The sequence below is a fragment of the Puma concolor genome, chromosome D3 (genome assembly GCF_028749965.1).
Source record: "Puma concolor isolate L17-30 chromosome D3, mPumCon1.1.hap2, whole genome shotgun sequence".
In the NCBI taxonomy this organism is placed as follows: domain Eukaryota; kingdom Metazoa; phylum Chordata; class Mammalia; order Carnivora; family Felidae; genus Puma; species Puma concolor.
Window position 1 is genome coordinate 44589011 of NC_141678.1, and position 23285 is coordinate 44612295.

Genomic DNA, 23285 nt, shown 5'->3' on the forward strand with positions numbered 1-23285 from the left:
CCAAAATGTAGTTGCTTATACTAAGCCCCACATTACCAAATCAAGACTTAGTTTTGGCTCTTCTAGAAATGGAATCTTTAACCAGTCAATCAGGAATCATTTAATCAGCACTAGTTAGATAATTTGCCCTAATGATAATCTGCCATTCCCCCTAAAGCAAAGTAACTTTGCAATAATCAACCCATTTTTTCCACCAGTTATAACTTTCCTTAATCCCACTCCTTTCTGCCTATAAGTCTTTCATGTTACAGCTCCTTGCAGCTCCTTTCTATCTGCCACACTGAATGCTGCCCAATTTGAATTGATTTTCAAATAAACGAAAACTGTAAAAGCCTCAGTTTATCTTTCAATTGTTCCTATATTTACTCTTGTATTAAACTAATGTCTTACCTGTTATCACTGGTCTTAGATGTTTGGTTACTGAGTATAGTGTGTTGTTTGGGAGTTGAACCTGTAATTTAATCAAGAAGATGAGTTAAACCTTAAGCTTTGTACTAGCTCTCCATCTAATAGTTGCAAATCATTACGAAGAAAAAAGAGAACAATACATGAAATGTTTTATTTTTTTAAGTTTATTTACTTATTTTGAGAGAGAGAGAGCATGTGAAAGGAGATAGGCAAAGAGTGAGAGAGGGAAAGAGAGAATCCCAAGCAGGCTCCATGCTGTCGGCCCATGTTGGGGCTCAATCTCACACACCGTGAGATCGTTACCTGAGCAGAAATCAAGAGTCGTACGTTTAACCAGCTGAGCCACCCAGGCAACTCTAAATGTTTTCTTTTTAATAAAACCATTTGATAAAATTAGGCCCCCTTCCTAGAAATTACTCTTCAGAAGTAGAAAAGTTCTACAGAGTCACAAAGAAATCCAATGGTAGATTAACAGTTTGCCTCTAGTTTCACCAATTACTAGCACTGAACAACATAGGAAATTGTATAAATGCCCATATAATTATATAATCTCTCCATGGAAATAAATGGGAACACCTCTTCGTTTAAAAAAACCCTGAAGTCTCACAAGAAACAGTAAGTGTTGGCAAGAATGTGGAGAAAAAGAAACCCTCGTGCATGACAGGTGGGAATACAAATTGGTGTAGCTACCGTAAAAAACAGTATGGAGGTTCCTCAAAAAATAAAAAATAGAATTACCATATGATCCAGTCATTCCACTACTAGGTATTTACCAAAGAATACAAAATGCTAATTTAAAAAGATGTTTATTGCAGAATTATCTATAATAGCCTAATTATGGAAGCAACTCAAGTGTCCATTGATGGATGAATGGATTAAAAATGTGGCATATATACAATGGAATATTACTCAGCCATCAAAAAGAATGAAATCTTGCCATTTGCAACATGGATGGAGCTAGAGAGTACAATGCTAAGTGAAATAAGTCAGTCAGAGAAAGACAAATAGAGTACTATATGATCTCACTCATATGAAAGAATCTAAGAAACAAAACAAAGGAAAAAAGAAACAAATACTCTTAAATATAGAGAACTGGTGGTTACCAGAAGGGAGATGAGTGAGGGATGGATGAAATAGGTGAAGGAGATTAAGAGTATACTTATCATGAGCACTGAGTAATGTACAGAATTGTTGAATCATTGTATTATAACACCTGAAACTAATATAAAACTGTATATTATACTGTAATTTTTAAAATTATAGTTTCTGAAGTTTTAATATTAATAAATAACGCAATAATTCATTTTATTTTCTAAAAAATAACTGCATTTCTCATATTTATATTGTGCTTTCCCTTCCTCCACGAAAAGTTTAAATAATACGTAGTAGAAGAAATTATCTGACTTCAGTATACCACTCTAAGTATTTCCTTTAGCAGAGAGAAACAAGAATGAGGAATTTGGAATTTCTTTCCATATGCCCTTGTGCTTCATCTGATAATGGTGAGCAAATCTTCACCCAACAGCTCAAATAATGTACTGTCAAAGATGTTTTCAAGGTTACGAAAAAAATCTTTGTATGGTATAACTGCACAAATTGCAGAATCTATTTAATTTTTTATTTTTTAAGTAAACTCTACCAACTGAGCCAGTCAGGCGCCCCTGCAGCATTTGTTAAATCCTTTCAAAAACAAAATCAGTAAGATGGAAAACTGAGTAACTCAGGATTGAAGATAAGAATCTAAAGTGGAAAAGCACAAATAATAAGCTGTATTTGAGAAATAAGCTTCTACCACTAACTTAGGCAATTCATTAAGACATACTTCTCCAGAAAGTAAGTTACAAACAAAATAAAAGATTTAAGATAAAGACCTTCTGGTAGCAAGTCAAAGAGTCATATTTAAGTACTTTGTTTTTTCTTTATTTTAGAGAGAGAGCATGAGCAAGGGAGAGGGGCAGATACAGCAGGGAGGGAGAGAATCTCAAGCAGGCTTCACACTCAGCGCAGAGCCCAATGCAGAGTTCAATCCCATGACCCTAAGATCATGACCTAAGCCAAAACCAAGAGTTGGACACTCAACTGACTGAGCCACCCAGGTGCCCCCATACTTAAGTACTTTAAATAAGGTAAGAAAGAGAAGCAATTCTGCCCCGAAGAATGGTGATAAAGATTTTTTTTTTAATTTTTTTTTTCAACGTTTATTTATTTTTGGGACAGAGAGAGACAGAGCATGAACGTGGGAGGGGCAGAGAGAGAGGGAGACACAGAATCGGAAACAGGCTCCAGGCTCTGAGCCATCAGCCCAGAGCCCGACGCGAGGCTCGAACTCCCGGACTGCGAGATCGTGACCTGGCTGAAGTTGGACGCTTAACCGACTGCGCCACCCAGGCGCCCCAAAGATTTTTAAAAAACAAAAAAAGAATGGTGATAATTACACATTTGAAAAACATATGCAATATGGTTCAGAAGGATTTAACTGGCCTGTTTGGTAGTCAATATTGTTTCCTATCATACTGACAAAAATATCTCTGAACACTGAAAAAACCAAATGATAGTTTCAAAGTTTTACCTGGAAATTTATTCTCTCCTGTATCAACTTTTGCTTGATTGAGTGAAGCTGAAACAGTAGAGGTATTTCCCACGGGATTGTTTTGAAGCTTGGATTCCAAACACAGACTGAAATTCTGAACATACAACATTCAAATTGTTACTATTTGCTTTCATATCAATGTTTGGGACTCATCCCAAGACACTTTCAGTGAATGCATACTAAGAAAATTTAAGATAATACCTCATAGTTGGGGTAATTCACACTGATATGCTTTAAGAGTCTCTTCATGATCTCTCCCACAACTACCCTCTCCGCATCAGCTCCCATTATTCCCCTTCATGCTACACTGAAGAACTTGCAAATCCCACAGATATATTTTGGTTCTATACTTTTTCTGTTTCATCCATCTAAACCTGCACTGTCCAATAGAGTAGCCACTACCTCACCTGACTATTGAGCACCTAAAATGTAGTTAGTATGACTGATTTGAGATTATACTGTCAATATAAAGCACAGATTTTTAAGACTTATTACAAAAAAGTAAAATAGGTCTACTTTTAAAATTATATGCTGAAATGAAAGTATTTCTATATGACAGGTTAAATAAAATATTTTAATCTTACCAGTTTATCATTCTTTTTTAACGTGGCTACCAGAAAATTTTAAATCATGTGGTTCACATTACACTTCTACTGGATAATGCTAATCTAGAACCTCTCCCCCTGTATAAATTCAACCCATTACTTAAATATTAACCTCTTCTATGAAGCTTTGCCAAGTTTCTCCATGCCCTTTTCCCAAGTTTGGAATAATTTTCCATCTTCTTCACCTCTACCTCTTTCATGTCCTTATTACTATTTTCAATTGGTTGTTTTTGATTCATCTTCTATAACTTTTTTTTAAATGTTTATTTATTTTTGAGACAGAGAGACAGAGCATGAACAGGGGAGGGTCAGAGACAGAGGGAGACACAGAATCTGAAACAGGCTCCAGGCTCTGAGCTGTCAGCACAGAGCCCGACACGGGGCTCGAACTCATGGACTGCGAGATCACGACCTGAGCCGAAGTAGGACGCTTAACCGACTGAGCCACCCAGGCACCCCAAGCTTCTATAACTCTTAAGAGCAAAGATATTCTATTCATTTTTGTATTCCCAAAATCCCCTAAATCAGAACACTATCAAAGGTGATAATAACTACCAAAAGAAAATAATATTCCAAGCTCTATCAACATTGGCTGTATCTGTATTGTGATTATTACACTCAACTATGTGACATTATTTTGAATATTTTTGAAAAAGTGAACAAGTTTCATCACTGACAAAGCAGAAAAATTAAAAACAAGAGCAATGACTAATTAATCTCCATTAAAAAGGAAGGAATTTAGGAAGTTACTGGCTTAAAAAAAGAATCACAAAATAATTGGGCTTTAAAATTCATAAAGTTAAAATAATTTAAATTCAGCCCAAAGAATTCAGAGAAGCCCTATCAAACATCATTTCTCAGTACTGCTGAAACTGACATCAAAATTACAAGCAGCCATAGAAAAAGATTTCATATGATACAGGGTTTGTTTTTATATTCTCCTTCCTCCCCAAGTATAAAATGGCTAGATTCTGAAACCAGACAATCTCAGTTTAAATCCTAGCTCTACCACTTAAATGTCACTCAGGTAAAAGTTACTTAAATTCCTAAGTCTCGTTCCCCTCACCTGTAATATGTAGATAATAATAGAAACCATAGCGTAGACTATAGTGATAATTTTATGAAGCTCTCCTCTGACTAACAAAGAGGCAGTGTTAACCAAAGGCTATTATGTCATTAACCAAAAGCTGCTGTGATGGTTGAACAAAGCTGCCACAATTCTTAGTGCTTATGAATAAAGAGAAATCTCTTAAGTGACTGCTACAATGTAAATTCTTTAAAGGCAGAACACATTTGTCTTCTGGAGCCTAGCACAAAATCTTGGACACAGCAAGCACTCAACTATGTCATGAACTAACATGATTACCACATTCCTGATCACTCTGTGAAAGTGATTGCATCAGTGGTATTGGTGAAAAGAAGAGAAACAACCTAAAAGTGCTTTCAACTTGCACAAAACCAAGTTAGCAAAAAACAAAACAAAACAAAAACCACACACACATATACACAAACTATGCTAGCATTTATGTAAACATTTAAAACACAAACATTGCTAAGTATTCTTTATGGATATACATAAATAGTGAAATCATAAAAACAAAAAAGGAAAGATCCACACCAACTTCACAAACTCATTTTAACTCTGGGAAGAGAGGTGAATGGAAAGAAGAGGGAGATAAGGTCTTTTCCTGTATCTGTAACATACTTTTCTTATTTTAAAAGACCTGAATTCAATAAAATGTTGGGTTTTTTTTTTTCAAATTTGGGTGGTAAACAAGAGTATAATGTTAACTTTCTATAGTATTCTGAATGTTTGAAATAGTCAAGAATTTATAAACGTAAATAAAATTTTAACACAAGTTTCACAGCACAGTTTCTCATAATGCACCTTGAGAGGAACTGTATAAATCCAAAGCACATTCCAATAAAAACAGTATTACAGGTCAAAATAATGTGGTCCAAGTAAGCATCTCTATTCTAGTACTCCAAAGGATTACATTTCTTATTCTTCGATATAACTGTCCACAAACTGAGGGTTTCTTTTTAATTTCATTTTAATTGACACACAATGTTAACATTAATGTCAGGTATACACACAGTGATTCAACACCTCTCTATACATTATGCTATGCTCACCACAGTGTAACTACCATCTATCATCATACAACACTATTACAATACCAGTAACTATATATTCCCTATATTGTACCTTTTATTCTCATGACTTATCCCACAAACTGAGTTTTGACAGGCATTTATGCAGCAAGGAGTTAGAAGATAAACTCCTGAAGATATATACTCCAGGAGAAGATACACCTGGACTATAGCTATCAATTTGCTGACAAAACATACCCCGAAAAGAAAGCCACTCCATCTCCGATGTAAACCACCCTTGTTACACTACCAGTCACTACTTACTTCTAATTACTGTCACTATTTGAATAATTATCTTCTAATTGATGCTTTCATTCCCATTTGTTCAGAAAATAAAATCTAAGAGTACCATATGGTATCTGTTCCCTTTTTAATTTGATTTGTAGTCCACGAGAATAGACAATGATCTATTTTCATGGCTTCTGGCAAGAAGCCCAGATTCCTCATTCATTCAACTTTGCTCCTACAACAAAATGCCTCCAAAAGGAACTTTAAATCATTCCTAAAACTTAGGATGACTTGACTTTTCCCTCTACTCATGATGACTTTTTTCTCAAGTGCTCTAATGTTCAAAGTATGCAATTGTAGAAAAAATGCTGGGCTGAGAAGAACACCTAAAAATTGAATCCTATTTGTGTCCCCAAACATGTGACCTAAATTACATTCCTCCGCTGCTCTAAGTTTTCTCATCACAAAACAATTGAAACAAATTAGTGAAGTTTTTCACATATGTATCATAAAGCTCCATTTTTTTATACATAAAAAATTTCTTATAGGTTTATATATTGGTATTTTACCTATGATTTAATTTGGCGGGAAAAATCAGCTCAGCTGCTTTTATAGTTTCAAACTACTTCCTCAGATAATCATTAAAGTTTCTTCTAGCTATTAGATTGTTTTTCCTTTTTTTCAAGATTCTTTTTCAACTTACCATTTTTAAAATTCTTCACCACTACAATCTTACTCTAAAACTGAAGACTGAATTATTTACATCTTTCAGACATTTTATTTGCCCAACTGTTCAAAATGGTCACACAAGTCAAACTGAAAGACTCCCTACTACCAGAAATAAATATTTTTAAATTTTATCAGGTGGAAAAAAAGGGGCTGATTTGTGCCAGCTGAAATTAATTTTAACAATTTGGTCAGAATAAGGCCCAACTTTAATTTCTATATTTTAGTCACTATGAAACATAGTTTCTGTAGTTGCAATTAATAGAAAAAGCAAATCGGTGTGTTAAATGAAAAAGAAATGCTAGGGGGTATGGGAAAGGGCAAAATGAGTAAAGGGCAGTGGGAGATACAGGTTTCCAATTATGGAATGAAGAAGTCATGGGAATAAAAAGTAGAACATAGGGAATATAATCAACAATATTATAATAGCATTGCATGGTAACAGGTGATAACTAAACTTGTGGTGAGCAAAGCAGAACATAAAGAGATACTGAATCACTATGTTGTACACCAGAAACAAATATAACATGGTGTGTCAATTATACTCAAAAAAATACAAAAAAAAAAAAAAAGCCAGAATTCAACAGGTTTATGCTTCACATAAAATAAAAATGAAAAGTGAAAATAAGAAAGCAATGAGAAGCATTTACACGAATGTGAGACCTCTAAAGGAGTCAAGTTAGTCGTCTCACTCACTACGAGACTGAGTTAAAATTGAATAGGCTACCTTAACAAATGATTCCTGTCTTTTACAACTTGATTCTTAGGCTAAAATACATTGTAAAACTTATTTAATAAGAAGGTACTCCTGCAACTCTACTGTTCATAATAAAAATAAATTACCTTATCTGGTGTTGATTCAAAAGAATCTTTCATCTGGTTATCCAACGGTGGGTCAGGAGGTGGTTTTATCTGATTATCCAAATGACAATTTTCAGAAGCCCTTTTTGTAGTTTTATCGATTTCAACTGTAACATCATTAACTTTAACTTCTTCAGAATTAATTTCTTTAGTTTCTTCCTGCTGGCAACCTATATTTTTGTCATCATGTGGTTTTGTCCCTAAAACTGTACTCTGAGTTGCTGGATGATGCATTTCTAAGGCTGGTAGTGAAAAACTGGTTCGTATTAAGCCCAATTTAGGGGAAACTTGAGAGTCCAACTTATTTTGCTGCACAGAGTTAAATTTTGAGAGTTTAATTTTAGTCCAGTTGGAGTTCTTTTTAGTTGAGCTGTTTATTCCATTTAATATACATTTCACAGGCTTTGTTTTTCTACTGGGAAAGAAACGATTGCATTGAACATCCTGATTTGTTTCCTTCTGATGAAGTATTTGTCTTTCATTATTAGTCTCTTCCAAGTTTATTTCTGTAGGCTTCTCCTCCTTTACACTTTCCATTTGTAAAGATTCCTTTTTTACCTCTACAGTATCTGACTCAATTTCACCAGCAATTTCTTCACAGAGCTGGAGAATACTACCCCGTTTGCTCTTTCCCGCTTGCTCCAGCTCATTATCTACACTTTGTTCAGGCACTGATGGCTGTGGACTTTTTTGGGATTTTGCACTAGTATTCACTTGCGTATGAACTGACTTCTTCATCTCATTCTTTTTAGAGACTGCTGAAGTAACCATTTTTGATCTTTTTATCTCAGAAGTTACAGGCACAGATTTTGTTTCCTCTTTTCTAGTATTCTTCTGAAGACACTTTTCAGATCCTTTTATGCACTGAGAATTACAAGTATAAGCTGTCTGATGCTCTACTTTGCGTTTTTTTCCTTTGGGGGAATTTATTACTTCATTAATTACTAGATTTTCATCCTCTTTAGTGTCAGACTTTATTTCCGGTACTTTTCTTTTCACATGTTTTTGACTTGTTTTAACTTTATTAGATTTACTTTGAGTATTGTTACAGTGCTCTTTTCTTGGTGGCAAACTCTGTTTAGCTGCTTGAACTTGACCCTGAATTTCTCTATTACGCAGAGACCTTGTTGAAACTTCTGTTAACTGTTGAAGTCTCTGTGACCTCCGGTTAAACTGTTCATTTGATTTAGGAGTTCCATGCACTGACTTTTTCTGAGGTAATTTTTTCTTTTTTGTAGATTCTTGTTGTGAATGTCCCTTCACAGTCACCATATTTTTATTAATGGACTTGCTAGCTTTTTTATCATTGGATGCCGCTTTTGCTGACCTTGTACTCATACATGTTCCTAATTCAGATTGATTTATTTTACTCTCACTAGAAGATTTAACCAGTGATTTGATAGTTTCCTTTGGGCCTGATTTTTTTGCCAGATTCGTTTGAGAACCTTGAATTTGTGTTTCTAAATTCTTATCTTCACTTTTTTTAATAACACTGGAGGAATTTTCTTTTGATTTCTCCTGAATGGACATCATTCCTGAGTAAGGTCCTCCTTTTCTCAGTAGTATTTGAGAGGATGTTTGTGTCCTGGTAGGTGTGAATGCTGAATGTCTAGTATTATTCTGAAAAGGTCTTAAAAATCAACTTTGAGGCTGATGTACATTTTCAACAAAAATACTAGTTTGCTTCAAATAAGGTTTCAGTCATCCCTAGGTCATGAGAAAAGCTGGTATGAAGGCTAAAAGATATTTGCTTTACTTTTGGGCAAGGCAATAGAAATCTGAGGAAAATTTAATTCTAATTTGATATTTTTATAATTTTTTATGAAAAAAACTTAATTCAGGTTCAAACTGTTTTGTTAATTTTTCAATTAATTATGGTTTTCAGGCCTAGCCCTATTACTGGAGGAGTTATTTATCACTGACCTGTTTTGACAAAGATTTTGAAAACTTTTTTCTTCTGAAGTCTACAGTTACTGGACTTCGATTCATTTGAAACATGTCTTACAGCTAGTAGGTTTCTCTCGTTTGCTGAGACTGTTAGTTTAAAGTTCTTATCTAACCTTTTTAGTTTAATAAAATACTCTATTAATATAGATTTCCTTTTGTGCTGCCATTTCTGAAAAATTAAAAAAAAAATAAAATTAAATTTTGTACAATCCAAGAAATATGGCAATGCTAATACTATACAGAAATAATCTGATTTATGTAAAATCTAACTTCTCCTTTTTAATTAATCTATAAATTTAAAGTTAATAGAAAAAAGTATCCCAACTACATTCTTACAAGTAATCAATGACTTGTCTTATATAAATACACAATAGTCGAAAATCAGTTTATTCCTTGATATTACTTACAATTCCTTTCCCACAAGATAGAACTGATCTTTCAGCCACCATAACTCATGAAAATTTGACAAAATCATTCCTTAAAATATCCTCTTAACACATTACACAGCACCTAAGGAGGGGGGAAAAGAAAGTGTATTTTAAAATGTTTAAAAGGTGCAAAGGAAATATGCAAATTATTCATTCACCACTCATTATATACAACACTCCACAATTTTACCCTGTCTTACCATTAGTCTTCAGAATTCACTTTATACATACCAATAACTTTAGTATTTCTAACCTGAGGTAAACTATCCATTTTATGCTGTAGGAAAAAAAGTTTAAAAATAAAAATGCAATTCATAATATGTACATATAATAGGTTAAAGTGGTAAAGTAAAATCCTATTTTGAAGAAAAAGAGTGCACATAAATAACTACTTGTACACAGAAAAACACCGATATACAATTGAAAAGGCAGATTTAAACACACATTTACCTCTACTCTCATGTAAAACCTACTTTAAAAAAGCAATAGATTAAAACAAGACAAAACAAGAAATCCAAAGAATAAATAAAAGAGCAAATGGTGAAAATAAAAATATGTAAGCTGCAAAGAATGATAAATAATAACCTCCAGACTCAAGAAAACTTGAATCCTAAGCTAGAAATGGGGAAACTGAGAAGTAGCTCTACTTAAAACCACAGAAACCCCAAAAACTCAGTAATTGGAAGTATCAGGCTCCACCAGAGATGAGGATGAAAAAAGAACTCAAAAACACAGAAAGATTCCAAGACTGCCATTCCAATTACTAGCACCCAGAAGACTGTCCACCCCTGCATCCTTAAAGACTGTAGTATATATGTCTAGAAAGAGTATAATGAAAGGTCTTTGGTCTGGGGACTCAGGACAGCTGAGGGAAGAAATATCATACTGACAATAGAAGGAATAAGTAGAAGTACACACAGTGATTGCTGAAACCCACTCCCTACACCTAAACTTCTCTTTTGCCTACTCAAGAGACTCCTAGAGGAGGCAGCCAAGACTGTACCTCCCGGGAAGATGGTTTTCTAATGAATTTGACAGGCCTAGAGATAAAAGATACAAAAAAAATACTGATAGGACCTGCAGTCTGTAGTAGTCCATAGTCCATAAGCACAAGCACCCTCTCTCTGTCTCTCACACCCTACAGTCAAGAAACTACCAGCCCGTCCACCATCCAAACACACAAAACTTTCAAATCAGTTTTTAGTGTCTCACTTGTAACCCTGAGCAAATAAACAAGAATAACCATATACATAAGAAAAACCTTAAAATGAAAAAACGAAATAAATGGCTTGGCAAAAACAAACTATGCAGAGCCAAAAACTAAAAATAAGCCAATCCATCCATGAAACAAATATACAAGTTCACAGTAAAAAAAAAAAAAAAAAAAAAAAAAAGGAACACATGAAAATTAAAACTACCAAAGAATTTAAAAAGTCAATAAAAGCATTAGAAGATCACAGTAAGAAGATCTCATATAAAGTCAAACAAAAAAGACAGATATGGCAAATAGGAGACAAAATATAAGAAGAAAATTAAAAGGCAATCTGTATCAAAATAACACCAGCATTCTTCACAGAGCTAAAACAAACCACCCTAAAATTTGTATGAAACTAAAAAAGAGCCTGAATAGCCAAAGCAATCTTGAAAAAGAAAACCAAAGCTGGAGGCATCACAATCCCAGACTTCAAGATGTATTACCAAAGCTGTAATCATCAAGACAGTATGGTACTGGCAAAAGAACAGACATATAGATCAATGGAACAGAATAGACAACCCAGAAATGGACCCACAAACGTATGGCCAAATAATCTTTGACAAAACAGGAAAGAATATCCAATGGAAAAAAGTCTCTTCAGCAAATGGTGTTGGGAAAACTGGACAGCGACATGCAGAAGCATGAATATATGTATATATTACTCAGCAATCAAAAAGAATGAAATCTTGCCATTTGCAACTATGTGGATGGAACTAGAGGGTATTATGCTAAGTGAAATTAGAGAAAGACAAATATCATATGACTTCACTCGTATGAGGACTTTAAGACACAGAACAGGGGCGCCTGGGTGGCGCAGTCGGTTAAGCGTCCGACTTCAGCCAGGTCACGATCTCACGGTCCGTGAGTTCGAGCCCCGCGTCAGGCTCTGGGCTGATGGCTCGGAGCCTGGAGCCCGTTTGCGATTCTGTGTCTCCCTCTCTCTCTGCCCCTCCCCCGTTCATGCTCTGTCTCTGTCTGTCCCATAAATAAATAAAAACGTTGAAAAAACAATTTAAAAAAAAAAAAAAGACACAGAACAGATGAACACAAGGGAAGCGAAACAAAAATATAAAAACAGGGAGGGGGACAAAACATGAGAGATTCTTAAACATGGAGAACAAAGGGTTACTGGAGGGGTTGTGGGAGGGGGATGGGCTAAATGGGTAAGGGGCATTAAGGAATCTACTGAAATCACTGTTGCACTATATGCTAACTAACTTGGATATAAATTTAAAAAATAATAAAAAAAGAACCCTTGGGCCACCTGGAAAAACCAGGATAATCTCCTCATCCCTCCATCCACCCCCCCAAAAAAAAAGAAAAGAAAAGAGAAAAACAGGGGCGCCTGGATGGTTTAGTTAAGCATCCGACTTCAGCTCAGGTCATGATCTCACAGTTCGTGGGCTCAAGCCCTGTGTTGGGCTCTGGGCTGACAGCTCAGAGCCTAGAGCCTGCTTCAGATTCAGTGTCTCCCACGCTCTCTGCCCCTCCCCGCCTTGCACTCGCTGTCTCTCAAAAATAAACATTAAAAAAAATTTTTTTAATAATTAAAAAAAGAGAAAGAAATGAGTTGCCAGATTAAAAGGGCCCAGAGCACCTAGCACAATGGATTTAAAAAGAATGTTATAAAGTATATCATGAGGAGAAAAAGATGTCCCTCAAGCTTCTAGGGTCTGGGAAAAAATCTTGACCACATATACATTATACATGCAAATTATTACTTGCAGGGCAAAAAAAGAAAAAAAATATTAGTATGTGAATTCATTAAGGTGAATAAAAAAATTTTAAATAAAAAGTTTTAAATAACAATTAGCTGAAATACCTAATAGAAGAAAATATCACATACCAGTTTATAACAACACACATACACAAATCAACTTAGAAAGTAATAGGGTATGGGGTGCCTGGGTGGCTCAGTCAGTTGAGCTTCTGACTTCAGCTCAGGTCATGATCTCACAGCTTGTGAGTCTGAGCCCCACATAGGGCTCTGTTCTGACAGCTCGGAGCCTGGAGCCTGCTTTGGATTCTCTGTCTCCCTCTCTCTGTCTGCCCCTCCCCCACTCACACTCTGTCCCTCTCTCTCTCTCTCAAAAAATAAACATAAAAAAAAAAAAAAAAACGAAAGTAATGCGGTGTATGGGGCGCCTGGGTGACCCAGTTGGGCAGCAACTCTTGATCTCGGCTCAGGTCATGAAATCGCAGTTTGTGAGATTGAGCCCTGCATCCAGCTCTGCAATGATGGCATGGAGCCTGCTTTGGATTCAGTCTCTCCTTCTCTCTGCCCTTGCCCCACTTGTGCTCTCTCTCTCAAAAAATTAACTTAGAAATTAAAAAAAGAATTCCAAACACTTAAAAAAAAAAAAAGTAATGGGTGTAGATTTGTGCCACTTAGTTGTAATAATTAACAATTTAGTTCCGGGACACCTGGGTGGCTCAGTCCGTTGAGCATCCGACTTCAGCTCAGGTCATGATCTCATGGTTTGTGAGTTCGAGCCCCGCATCGGGCTCTGTGCTGTCAGTTCAGAGCCTGGAGCCTGCTTCAGATTCTGTGTTCTCCCTCTCTCTCTGTTCCTTCCCCACACATGCTCTGTCTCTCAAAAAATGAATAAACGTTAAAAAAAAAAGTTTTTAAAAAAGAAAAACAATTTAGTTCCCACACATCAATAAACAGGAGAGTAATGCAAGATTTGCGCCAAAAATAGGCCCAAGTGCATGAAGCAAGTTATTACATACAAAGGTAGTATGAATCTAATTACTTTCAAATTAATGAAGATAAGATTCAACATTTGGTGTGTCACCAAAGGCAAGGGAAACAAGAGCTAACATGGACTACTGGGGCTTCATCAAGATAACAGGCTTCTATACAGCAAAGGAAACAATCAATAAAACTAAAAGGCAGCCTAAAGAATGGGAGAAGATATTTGCAAATTGATATATGTGATGAAGGGTTAGTATCTAAAATCTATAAAGAACTTACCAAAACTCAACACCCACAAAACAAATAATCCAGTTAAGAAATGGGCAGAAGATATGGATAGACTTGTTTCCAGAGAAGACATCCAGACAGCTAACAGACACAGTAAGAGATGCTCATCATCATTCATCACTAGGTAAATACCAATCAAAACCACAATGAGATACCACCTGATACCTGTCACAATGGCTAAAATTAACCACACAAGAAAAAACAGGTGCTGACGAGAATGCACAGAAAGGGGAAACCTCTTGGGCTGCCGGTGGGAATGAAAACTGGTGCAGTCACTCTGGAGAACAGCACTGAGGTTCCTCAAGAAACTAAAAATAGAACTACCCTACAATCCAACACCTGCATTGTTAGGTATTTATCCAAAGAATACAAAAATACATATTTAAAGGGGTGTATGCAACCCAAGGTTTAGGGTGGCATTATCAACAATAGCCAAACTGAGGAGAGAGCCCAAATCTCCACTGACTGATGAATGGATAAAGATGTGGTGCTGGGGCATCTGAGTGGCTCAGTCAGCTCGTGAGTTCAAGCCCCATGTCGGGCTCTGTGCTGACAGCTCAGAGCCTGGAGCCTGCTCGGATTCTGTGTCTCCCTCTCTCTCTGCACCTAACCCACTCACATTCTGTCTCTGTCTCTCTCGAAAATAAATAAACATTAAAAAAATTTTTTTTTTTTTTTTTTTAAAGAAGATGTTGGGGCAACAAAAAGTCTTAAGCACTGCTTTTGGTCTTTATATTGGTACAAACATTTTGAAAAACTCTTTGGCAGTATCTACTAAAGCAGAACATAGGGGGCGCCTGGGTGGCTCAGTCAGCTGAGCGTCCGACTTCAGCTCAGGTCATGATCTCACGGTCTGTGACTTTGAGCCCTGCATTGGGCTCTGTGCCCACAGCTCAAAGCCTGGAGCCTGGTTCAGATTCTGTGTCTCCCTGTCTCTCTCTGCCCCTCCCCCGCTCATGCTCTGTCTCTCTCTGTAAAAAAAATGTTTTTAAAGCAGAACATAGACCTAAGCTATGGCCCTGCAATTCCAACCATTGCTAACTTTTAAACTGAAATGACTATATCCAAGTACAAGAATGTTCCTAGCAGCATTACTCGCAATAGCCAAAAATTGAAACTAGATTCAATAAATAAATTTATATGCTAGAATACTATTCAGAAATGAATAAAGAACAAAATGCTGTTGTATATAACAAACGGTGAACCTCATAACTACAATGTTGAATGAGAGAAACCAGATAAGAAAAATTAAACACAGGAAGATCCAACTTGTTTAAATTTAAAAAGAAAGAAAGAAAGAAAGAAAGAAAGAAAGAAAGAAAGAAAGAAAGAAAGACCAATCAATGTTAATAGAAGTCATATAGTAATTGGGGCGCCTGGGTGGCGCAGTCGGTTAAGCGTCCGACTTCAGCCAGGTCACGATCTCGCGGTCCGCGAGTTCGAGCCCCGCGTCGGGCTCTGGGCTGATGGCTCAGAGCCTGGAGCCTGTTTCCGATTCTGTGTCTCCCTCTCTCTCTGCCCCTCCCCCGTTCATGCTCTGTCTCTCTCTGTCCCAAAAATAAATAAACGTTGAAAAAAAAAAAATTTTTATAAAAAAAAAAAAAAAAAAAAAAAGAAGTCATATAGTAATTATCTCTGTAGGAGGTAAAAATTGAGGTGGAGCACAGTACAGATTTCTGTGGTGTTAATATTCTCTATCTTGGTCTGGACAGTAGTTACTAAGTTTTTTGGATTTTTTTTTAATTCATTGAGTTGTTCAGTAATACTTTGTATACTATGTTGTATATCTCTGTGTATTTCTATGTTTCAGTTTGCTACATATTTTACAAGGGTAAATATATTTTCAAGGACAGGCACAAACACATGAGGGTAGTTACTAAAGTAAATGCATGTAAGGGAGGAAAATATCACTTGTAATTGGATGTAAAGCAGAAAAATAGAGATGGACTGTACATAATTTATTACGCACCTATGGTCTTTCCCCCCCAAACTAAGTATTCTGAACTTTAATGTTCCAAGTACCTACTCAGTTTGAATCCTATTTCACAATGACCTCCACTTCCCCTACTGATTTACAGTAACATACCAGTGCTAAGCTGTTTCCTTACCCAGGTACAGATGTTATAAAAATAGATGGTATGAGGCCTGAAAGTACTAGGAATCAGCTCTGCATATAAAGACTGTGCAAAGAAAATGTATATTAAATGTGAACTTCTTGAACTTCTACATAAAATGAACATGGATTTTAAATGTTCTTCCCATGGTCTCAGCATTACCAAAAGAAATGAAGAAGATAAAAGTCATACATTTCACCTAGCAATCCTAAAAACTCCACAACATGTGAGGAGCTGGATTATGTATATAATTCAGTGAGGGGGAAAGTTCAAGGTGCTGAAACCATCATCTAGCGTCAGACTGGAGGGATAGGAATGGGATGGTTTAGAATTCCATGACCTTATACTTCCTTCCAATTATTCAATGCTAAGAAACAATCCATTATCCCAGAGGAAACAGCTCCAATCTTACATAACTGAGTACTGAGCACTGAGTACTGCTTGCAATGCCAGAAGTCCAGATACAGCAAAGCACATGCCCAGAATAAAAAAAAAATGAAGGTGGGGAAAAAAAAGAAGAAGATGTGGTGTATACATATAATGGAATATTACTCAGCCATCAAAAAGAAGAAACCTTGCTATTTGCAACGACGTGGATGGAGCTAGAACATAGTATGTTAAATAAAGTAAGTCCATCAAAGAAAGATAAATACCATATGATTTCACTCATACGTGGAATTTAAGAAACAAAACAGATGAGGGATGCCTGGGTGGCTCAGTTGGTTAAGCATCCAACTTCACCTCAGGTCATGATCTTGGGGTTTAGTAAGTTCAAGCCCTGTGTTGGGCTCTGTGCTGACAGCTCAGAGCCTAAAGTGTGCTTTGGATTCTGTCTCCCCCCTCTCTCTGCTCCTCCCCCACTCACGCTCTGTCTCGTTCTCAAAAAATAAACAAACATTAAAAAAAATGAACATAGGGGCGCCTGGGTGGCGCAGTCGGTTAAGCGTCCGACTTCAGCCAGGTCACGATCTCGCGGTCCGTGAGTTCGAGCCCCACGTCGGGCTCTGGGCTGATGGCTCGGAGCCTGGAGCCTGTTTCCGATTCTGTGTCTCCCTCTCTCTCTGCCCCTCCCCCGTTCATGCTCTGTCTCTCTCTGTCCCAAAAATAAATAAATGTTGAAAAAAAAAAATGAACAGATGAACACATGGGAAGGGGAGGGGGGAGAGAAGAGAGGGAAACAAATCACAAGAGACTCCTAATGATAGGTTGATGGAGGGAGGTGGGTGGGAGAGGAGTAGATAGGTGATGGGTACTAAGAAGGGCACTTGTTACGATGAGCCCTGGGTGTTTTATGTAAGTGATGAGTCACTGAGTTCTACTCCTGAAATCAATATTGCACTGTATTTAACTAACTAAAATTTAGATGATAGATAGACAGACAGACAGAAGCTCCTGGGTGGCTCAGTCAGTTAAACGCCTGACTTCAGTTCAGGTCACCATCTCTCAGTCCATGGGTTTGAGTCCCATGTCAGGTTCTGTGCTGACAGCTCAGAGCCCGGAGTCTGCTTCAGATTCTGTGTTTCCCTATCTCTCTGTCCCTTCCCTGTTCACACTCTTGTCTTTTTTTGTCTCTGTCTCTGTCTCTCTCAAAACTAAATGAACATTAAAAATTTCTTTTTTTTTTAGTTAATAAATAAATAAATAACACGGTTGGTGTCAAGACAATTAGGAAACCATCTGGGCAATTATGGTTAAGAGTGAGGTATTGTCCAGAAAACATTTAACCATTAAAAATTAATTAAGAACTAAAACAAAAACAGATTAAATGTAGGAAATTATAATATTTATTTTCACAGTGGGAAAGACTTTCAAACCCTGTCACAAAATTCAGAAGACAGGTTTGAGAGACGAAATTGGGGAAATACTCCGGCAAGAAAAAGAAACAGTAATCACCATAATGTATTCACAGGAAAGAAACCACACATGGTTGGTATGATAGTAACATAATAATGTAAGCTAGAACCAAGACAAAATACCAATTTTCAACTATCAGGCCAAAGATCAGGAAGTTTAACAACACAGTCTTGGCAAAGGTTTGTGACATGTAGTCTCACATTCTTGCATATAATTCAATGTCTATGCAAGACAATCAAGCAGTATCTATCAAAATTATACATGTTAAATTTCAAACAATTCCATTTCCAGCACTTTATAGAACAGATACACATGCACCAGTGCTCAAAGACACAAATAAATATAAAATTAATTGTCAACACTGTATCAATAGACTGAACACTCCAACAAACAGGCATCAGTATAAGCTACTTACATAATTGATGTAATTATATACACCCAACAGAATACCATGCAATCACGTCAACTGAAGTCCAAGCAAAATTCCCAGTCTTTTTATAAAGAAATTGGCAACCTGATTTTAAACCTTACATGGAAATGTAGAAACTATATACTATGATCAAAGCCTTTTTTAAGAAAGATTTTCTTGAATACAGATAACTATCCAATTTCAAGACTTACAAATCCACAGTAATCAAGGCACTGTAATACTGATAAAGGAAGCAGAGATCAATAGAATAGAGAATCCAAAAATAGACCCATACATTTATGATCAATTGATTTTGGCAAAAGTGCCAACACAAATCCATGGGGAAACAAAGGCTGAAAAAATGATGCTGGAACTACTGGATATCTAAATAGAAAAGAAGGGGAAAAAAAAAAAAAACATCAACCCTTACCTCACACAACCCACAAAAATAATTTGAGATTGATCACAGAAATGAGTACAAAACTATAAAGTTCAAGAAGAAAACAAAGGCAAAATCTTCGAGGTAGACAAAGATGGTTTCTAGGCAAGAATCCTATTCATTCTACATATGACCATGTAAAAACCGTGGTCTAAAATCTTCAAAGCAGCTTTATGCACAATAACCAAAATCTGAAGGGAAAAAAAAACCACCAAAGGTCATGTGAATGGACTGATATATCAATATATAATAGAAAATTACTCTACAACAGAAAGAACAAACTTCTGGAACAACATGATGAACCTCACAACCATTATGGTGAGTGAAAAAAGCTTGACCCAGAGAGTACATTATGTTGGATTCCACTTGAAATTCTAGAGAAAGTAGACTATAGTTGACCCTTGAACACCACAGGGGTTGGAGTGCCAAATCCCAGTGCAGTCAAGAATCTGCATATAACTGGGGCGCCTGGGTGGCGCAGTCGGTTAAGCGTCCGACTTCAGCCAGGTCACGATCTCACGGTCCGTGAGTTCGAGCCCCGCGTCGGGCTCTGGGCTGATGGCTCAGAGCCTGGAGCCTGTTTCCGATTCTGTGTCTCCCTCTCTCTCTGCCCCTCCCCCGTTCATGCTTTGTCTCTCTCTGTCCCAAAAATAAATAAACGTTGAAGAATCTGCATATAACTTCTGACTACCCCAAAACTTAACTACTAATATAGCCTACCGTTGATGAGAAGCCTTACCAATAATAGTTAATTAACACATATTTTGTGTTATATGTATGTATTATATACCGTACTCTTACAATAAAACTAGAGAAAATAAAATGTTAAGAAAATAAATTTACAGTACTGCATTTATTGATATGTTTACATCCTTTTACAAGATGAATCATCTGTCAGAACCTACATCAATTTTGTCCTAAATGATACAAAACACTGTAAATGTTATGTGCTATCACTAACACTAGACATCAAAAATGAAAAGATAATGTGAAAAAGAAATTCCTACTTATTTATAGGTATAACAATTCGTGTACTAATGAGGCAGCAATATAATTGCTTTACAGTAGCCTAGTATAACTGATCAGCTGCTTCATGCTGGCCTAGCATATACACTAATGAATCATTATACAATTTTTATGTCATACAGTATTACAATCATATCATAACACTGCAAACACATTTTTTAAAAAATCACTTACTTGTGATGATAGGCTAATATACAGTTTCTCCAATTATAAGAGAAGCATATAGTACATAACGTAATTCTTTGAAAGCAAAGTTATAAAACAGTAAGAAAACATATTATTAATTTCATATTAAATATCACTCACCTTATGCCTATGTAAGGATAAGCTATCCACTTCCATACAAGTCTTGTACATGATTTTCTATACGATGAATACTTAAGCAATGATGATGATGATGAAAGAAAAATGTCTCATACAGTTCTTGCCACAAGTTATTAGATTTTCACAGGAAGACAAACATACAACAGATAAGTTTATTAACTGTATGCCATGATGATTATTTACTATTGATTAAATGGAAGTGGGTCATCATAAATGTCTTCATCCTTGTTTTCACTCTTCACAATGAGTAGGCTGAGGAGGAGGAAGAGGAGGGGTTGGTCTTGGTGTCTCAAGGACAGCAGAAGAGGTGAAGGTGAAAGGGAAGGCAGTAAAGGCATGCACACTTGGTGTAACTTTACAGCAATACACTAATTTCCGCCTGACATTTTTGTTTTCTCATCTCTTTAAAAATGTTTCTATACAATACCAATCCTTCTTCTACCATTTGCTTTAGTTTCAGTACCTGTATCATCGAAAGGTCCACGTCCTATAAGAAGTCAAAAGCAGTCTTGAATAACTGGAATGCTTCTACCAAACTGTCTAATGTCAATCTGTTTTCCAGCACTGTTTCCACATCTTCATTTTCTGGCATTGGTTCAGATGTGTTTATCTTCTGTTAACAAGTCAGCTGTTAACTCCTCTTGTGTAGCATCTATTAGCTCTTCAATTTCTCCAAGATCCATATCTTAAAACCCTTCACACTCCCCACCATTTTTTGCCATATCTACAATGTCTTTCATGATTTCCTTGATTGGCTCTGTTGTAAATTCTATGAAGTCATGCGCAACTTCTGGACACATTTTTTTCCCACAGGAATTTACTGTTTCAGGCTTGATAGTTTTCATGGCTTTTTCTATAAACAACAATGGCATCTTCAATGATATGATCCTTCCAGACTTTCATGATGTTCTATTAGGGTTCTTTTCCACAGCATTAAATATTCTGTATATAGAGTATCATGTGTGATGAGCCTTAAAGGTCCTAGAGGCTGATCTAGAGGCTGAATCAGAGATGTTGTGTTTAGGGACAAGCAGACCACTTTGATGCCTCTGGTGTTGAACTCAGGAGGTTCTGGGTGTCCAGGCACACTGTCTAAGATCAAAAGAACTTTAAAGAGCAGTATCTTGGGGCGCCTGGGTGGCGCAGCCGGTTAAGCATCCGACTTCAGCCAGGTCACGATCTCGCGGTCCGTGGGTTCGAGCCCCGCGTCAGGCTCTGGGCTGATGGCTCAGAGCCTGGAGCCTGTTTCCGATTCTGTGTCTCCCTCTCTCTCTGCCCCTCCCCCGTTCATGCTCTGTCTCTCTCTGTCCCAAAAATAAATAAACGTTGAAATAAAGAGCAGTATCTTACTATCAAGGTACTTCCTGACTTAAGGGACAAAGTATTGATGGAACCAAACCAGAAAAAGGGTTCTCATTATCCAGGCAGGCCTTTTTGTTGTAAACCAAAAGTCTGGGGCACCTAGCTGGCTCAGTCAGTAGAGCACGAGACTCTTGATCTTGGGCTGTGAGTTTGAGCCTCATGTTGGATGTAGAGATCACGTTAAAAAAAAAAAAAAAAAAAAGTCCAGCAGCTAGTGTTTCTCTTTTCCCTTCAAGATTTGGAGATTAGCAGCTTTATAGGTAAGGAGAGTCCTGATCATAAACCAAATTGCATTTGCACAAAACAAACGAGTTAGCCTATCCCTTCCTGCCTTAAATCCTGAAGCTCATTTCTCTTCCTTAGTAATAAATGTCCTTTGTTGGTATTTTTCTTTTCCAGAATAAGACATTTTTGTCTGCATTAAAAAACCTGTTCAGGCAGACACCCTTTCTCCTCTGTGATTTTCTTAATGGCATCTGATAACTTATCTGCTGCCTCCTGGTTGGCAGAAGCAGCTTCTCCCATTGTCTTGACATCTTAAAAATCAAACCTCTTTCAAAAATTATTAAGCCATCCTTTGCTGGCATTAAATTCTCCAGCTTTAGAATCTTCACCTTCCTTTTGCTTTAAGTTGTCATATAATGACTTTGCGTTTTCTCAGATCATATTAGATAGAGTCTATAGGTATGCCTTTCTTATAGCAATCCTGCACCCACATAAAAGCTGCATTTCAATACAAGATAAAAAGGTTATTTCAAAAGGTACAAGGTTTTATGCCTTCTGGCATAACTACAGCAACAGCTTCACGAATTTCCTTTTCTTTTCCTACAATGGTCCTTACACTAAATTCATTTATCTTGAACTGGAGGGCAACTGTAGCTGCAGGCCTCAAATCAATGGTACTCATCAAACAATTCAATTTTTTCTTATAATGTCATGACTTCTCCTTGCTTCTTGGGAGCACTTCCAGCATCACTAGTAGCACTCTGTATGGGTCCCATGGTGTTGTTCAAAGTTTACAGTATTGCACTAAACACGATGATAAATATGCAAGAACCATCGAGATCATTTTTTACTGTAATACGTAACTTAACTGGAGAGACTAATCACACAGAGATGATTAGCATCACACGATGTTTAAAGCAGACTCAAACACTTGAGCTCACCACAACAGGAACATGAGGTGCCTACAAAATTATTACAGTAATACAGTATTTATGCAGTTATGATTTAATACTGCATCTCTGTTTACATTTCTTTTGACAGCAAATGATACAATGTATGTGTGTGCGCGTGCACATTTTAATAAATTTTAACTTTTTATAACATCAATATTTTATGATAGTAAATAATAAAATAACTTACATATATTTTATGCATTCACGAGACTCCTTTTTGTTAATGTTTTCAATATTTCTAGGCTACATAGTTCATCTGGGTTTTTTTGAAGCGCCACAAATCTCAAAAAAAGTTTTCAATGTATTTACTAAAAAAAAAAAACCCGCATATAAGTGGAACCAGTCATGTTGTTCAAGGGTCAACTGTAATCTACAGTAATAGAATGTAAAT

The 23285-nt window shown here is 36.6% G+C and overlaps 1 protein-coding gene across 4 annotated transcripts in view; it reads right to left on the reverse strand.

Annotated features, from left to right (window-relative positions):
* The window catches only part of ESCO1 (establishment of sister chromatid cohesion N-acetyltransferase 1), a 77261-nt gene that overhangs the window by 31257 nt on the left and 22719 nt on the right, over window positions 1–23285 (reverse strand). For 3 of the 4 annotated variants that reach the window (XR_015242484.1, XM_025931076.2, XM_086682594.1), the window contains exons 3-7: window positions 20337–20606; window positions 9927–10029; window positions 7555–9688; window positions 2978–3092; window positions 391–451 (exon numbers count right to left, since the gene is read on the reverse strand). Coding sequence is in view for 3 of the 4 variants with exons in the window: in XM_025931076.2 (XP_025786861.1) it covers window positions 391–451; window positions 2978–3092; window positions 7555–9105 (1727 nt within the window). In the remaining variant the exon portion in view is untranslated. The remainder of the gene's footprint in view (window positions 1–390; window positions 452–2977; window positions 3093–7554; window positions 9689–9926; window positions 10030–20336; window positions 20607–23285) is intronic. The other variant, XM_086682595.1, reaches the window with a different exon arrangement.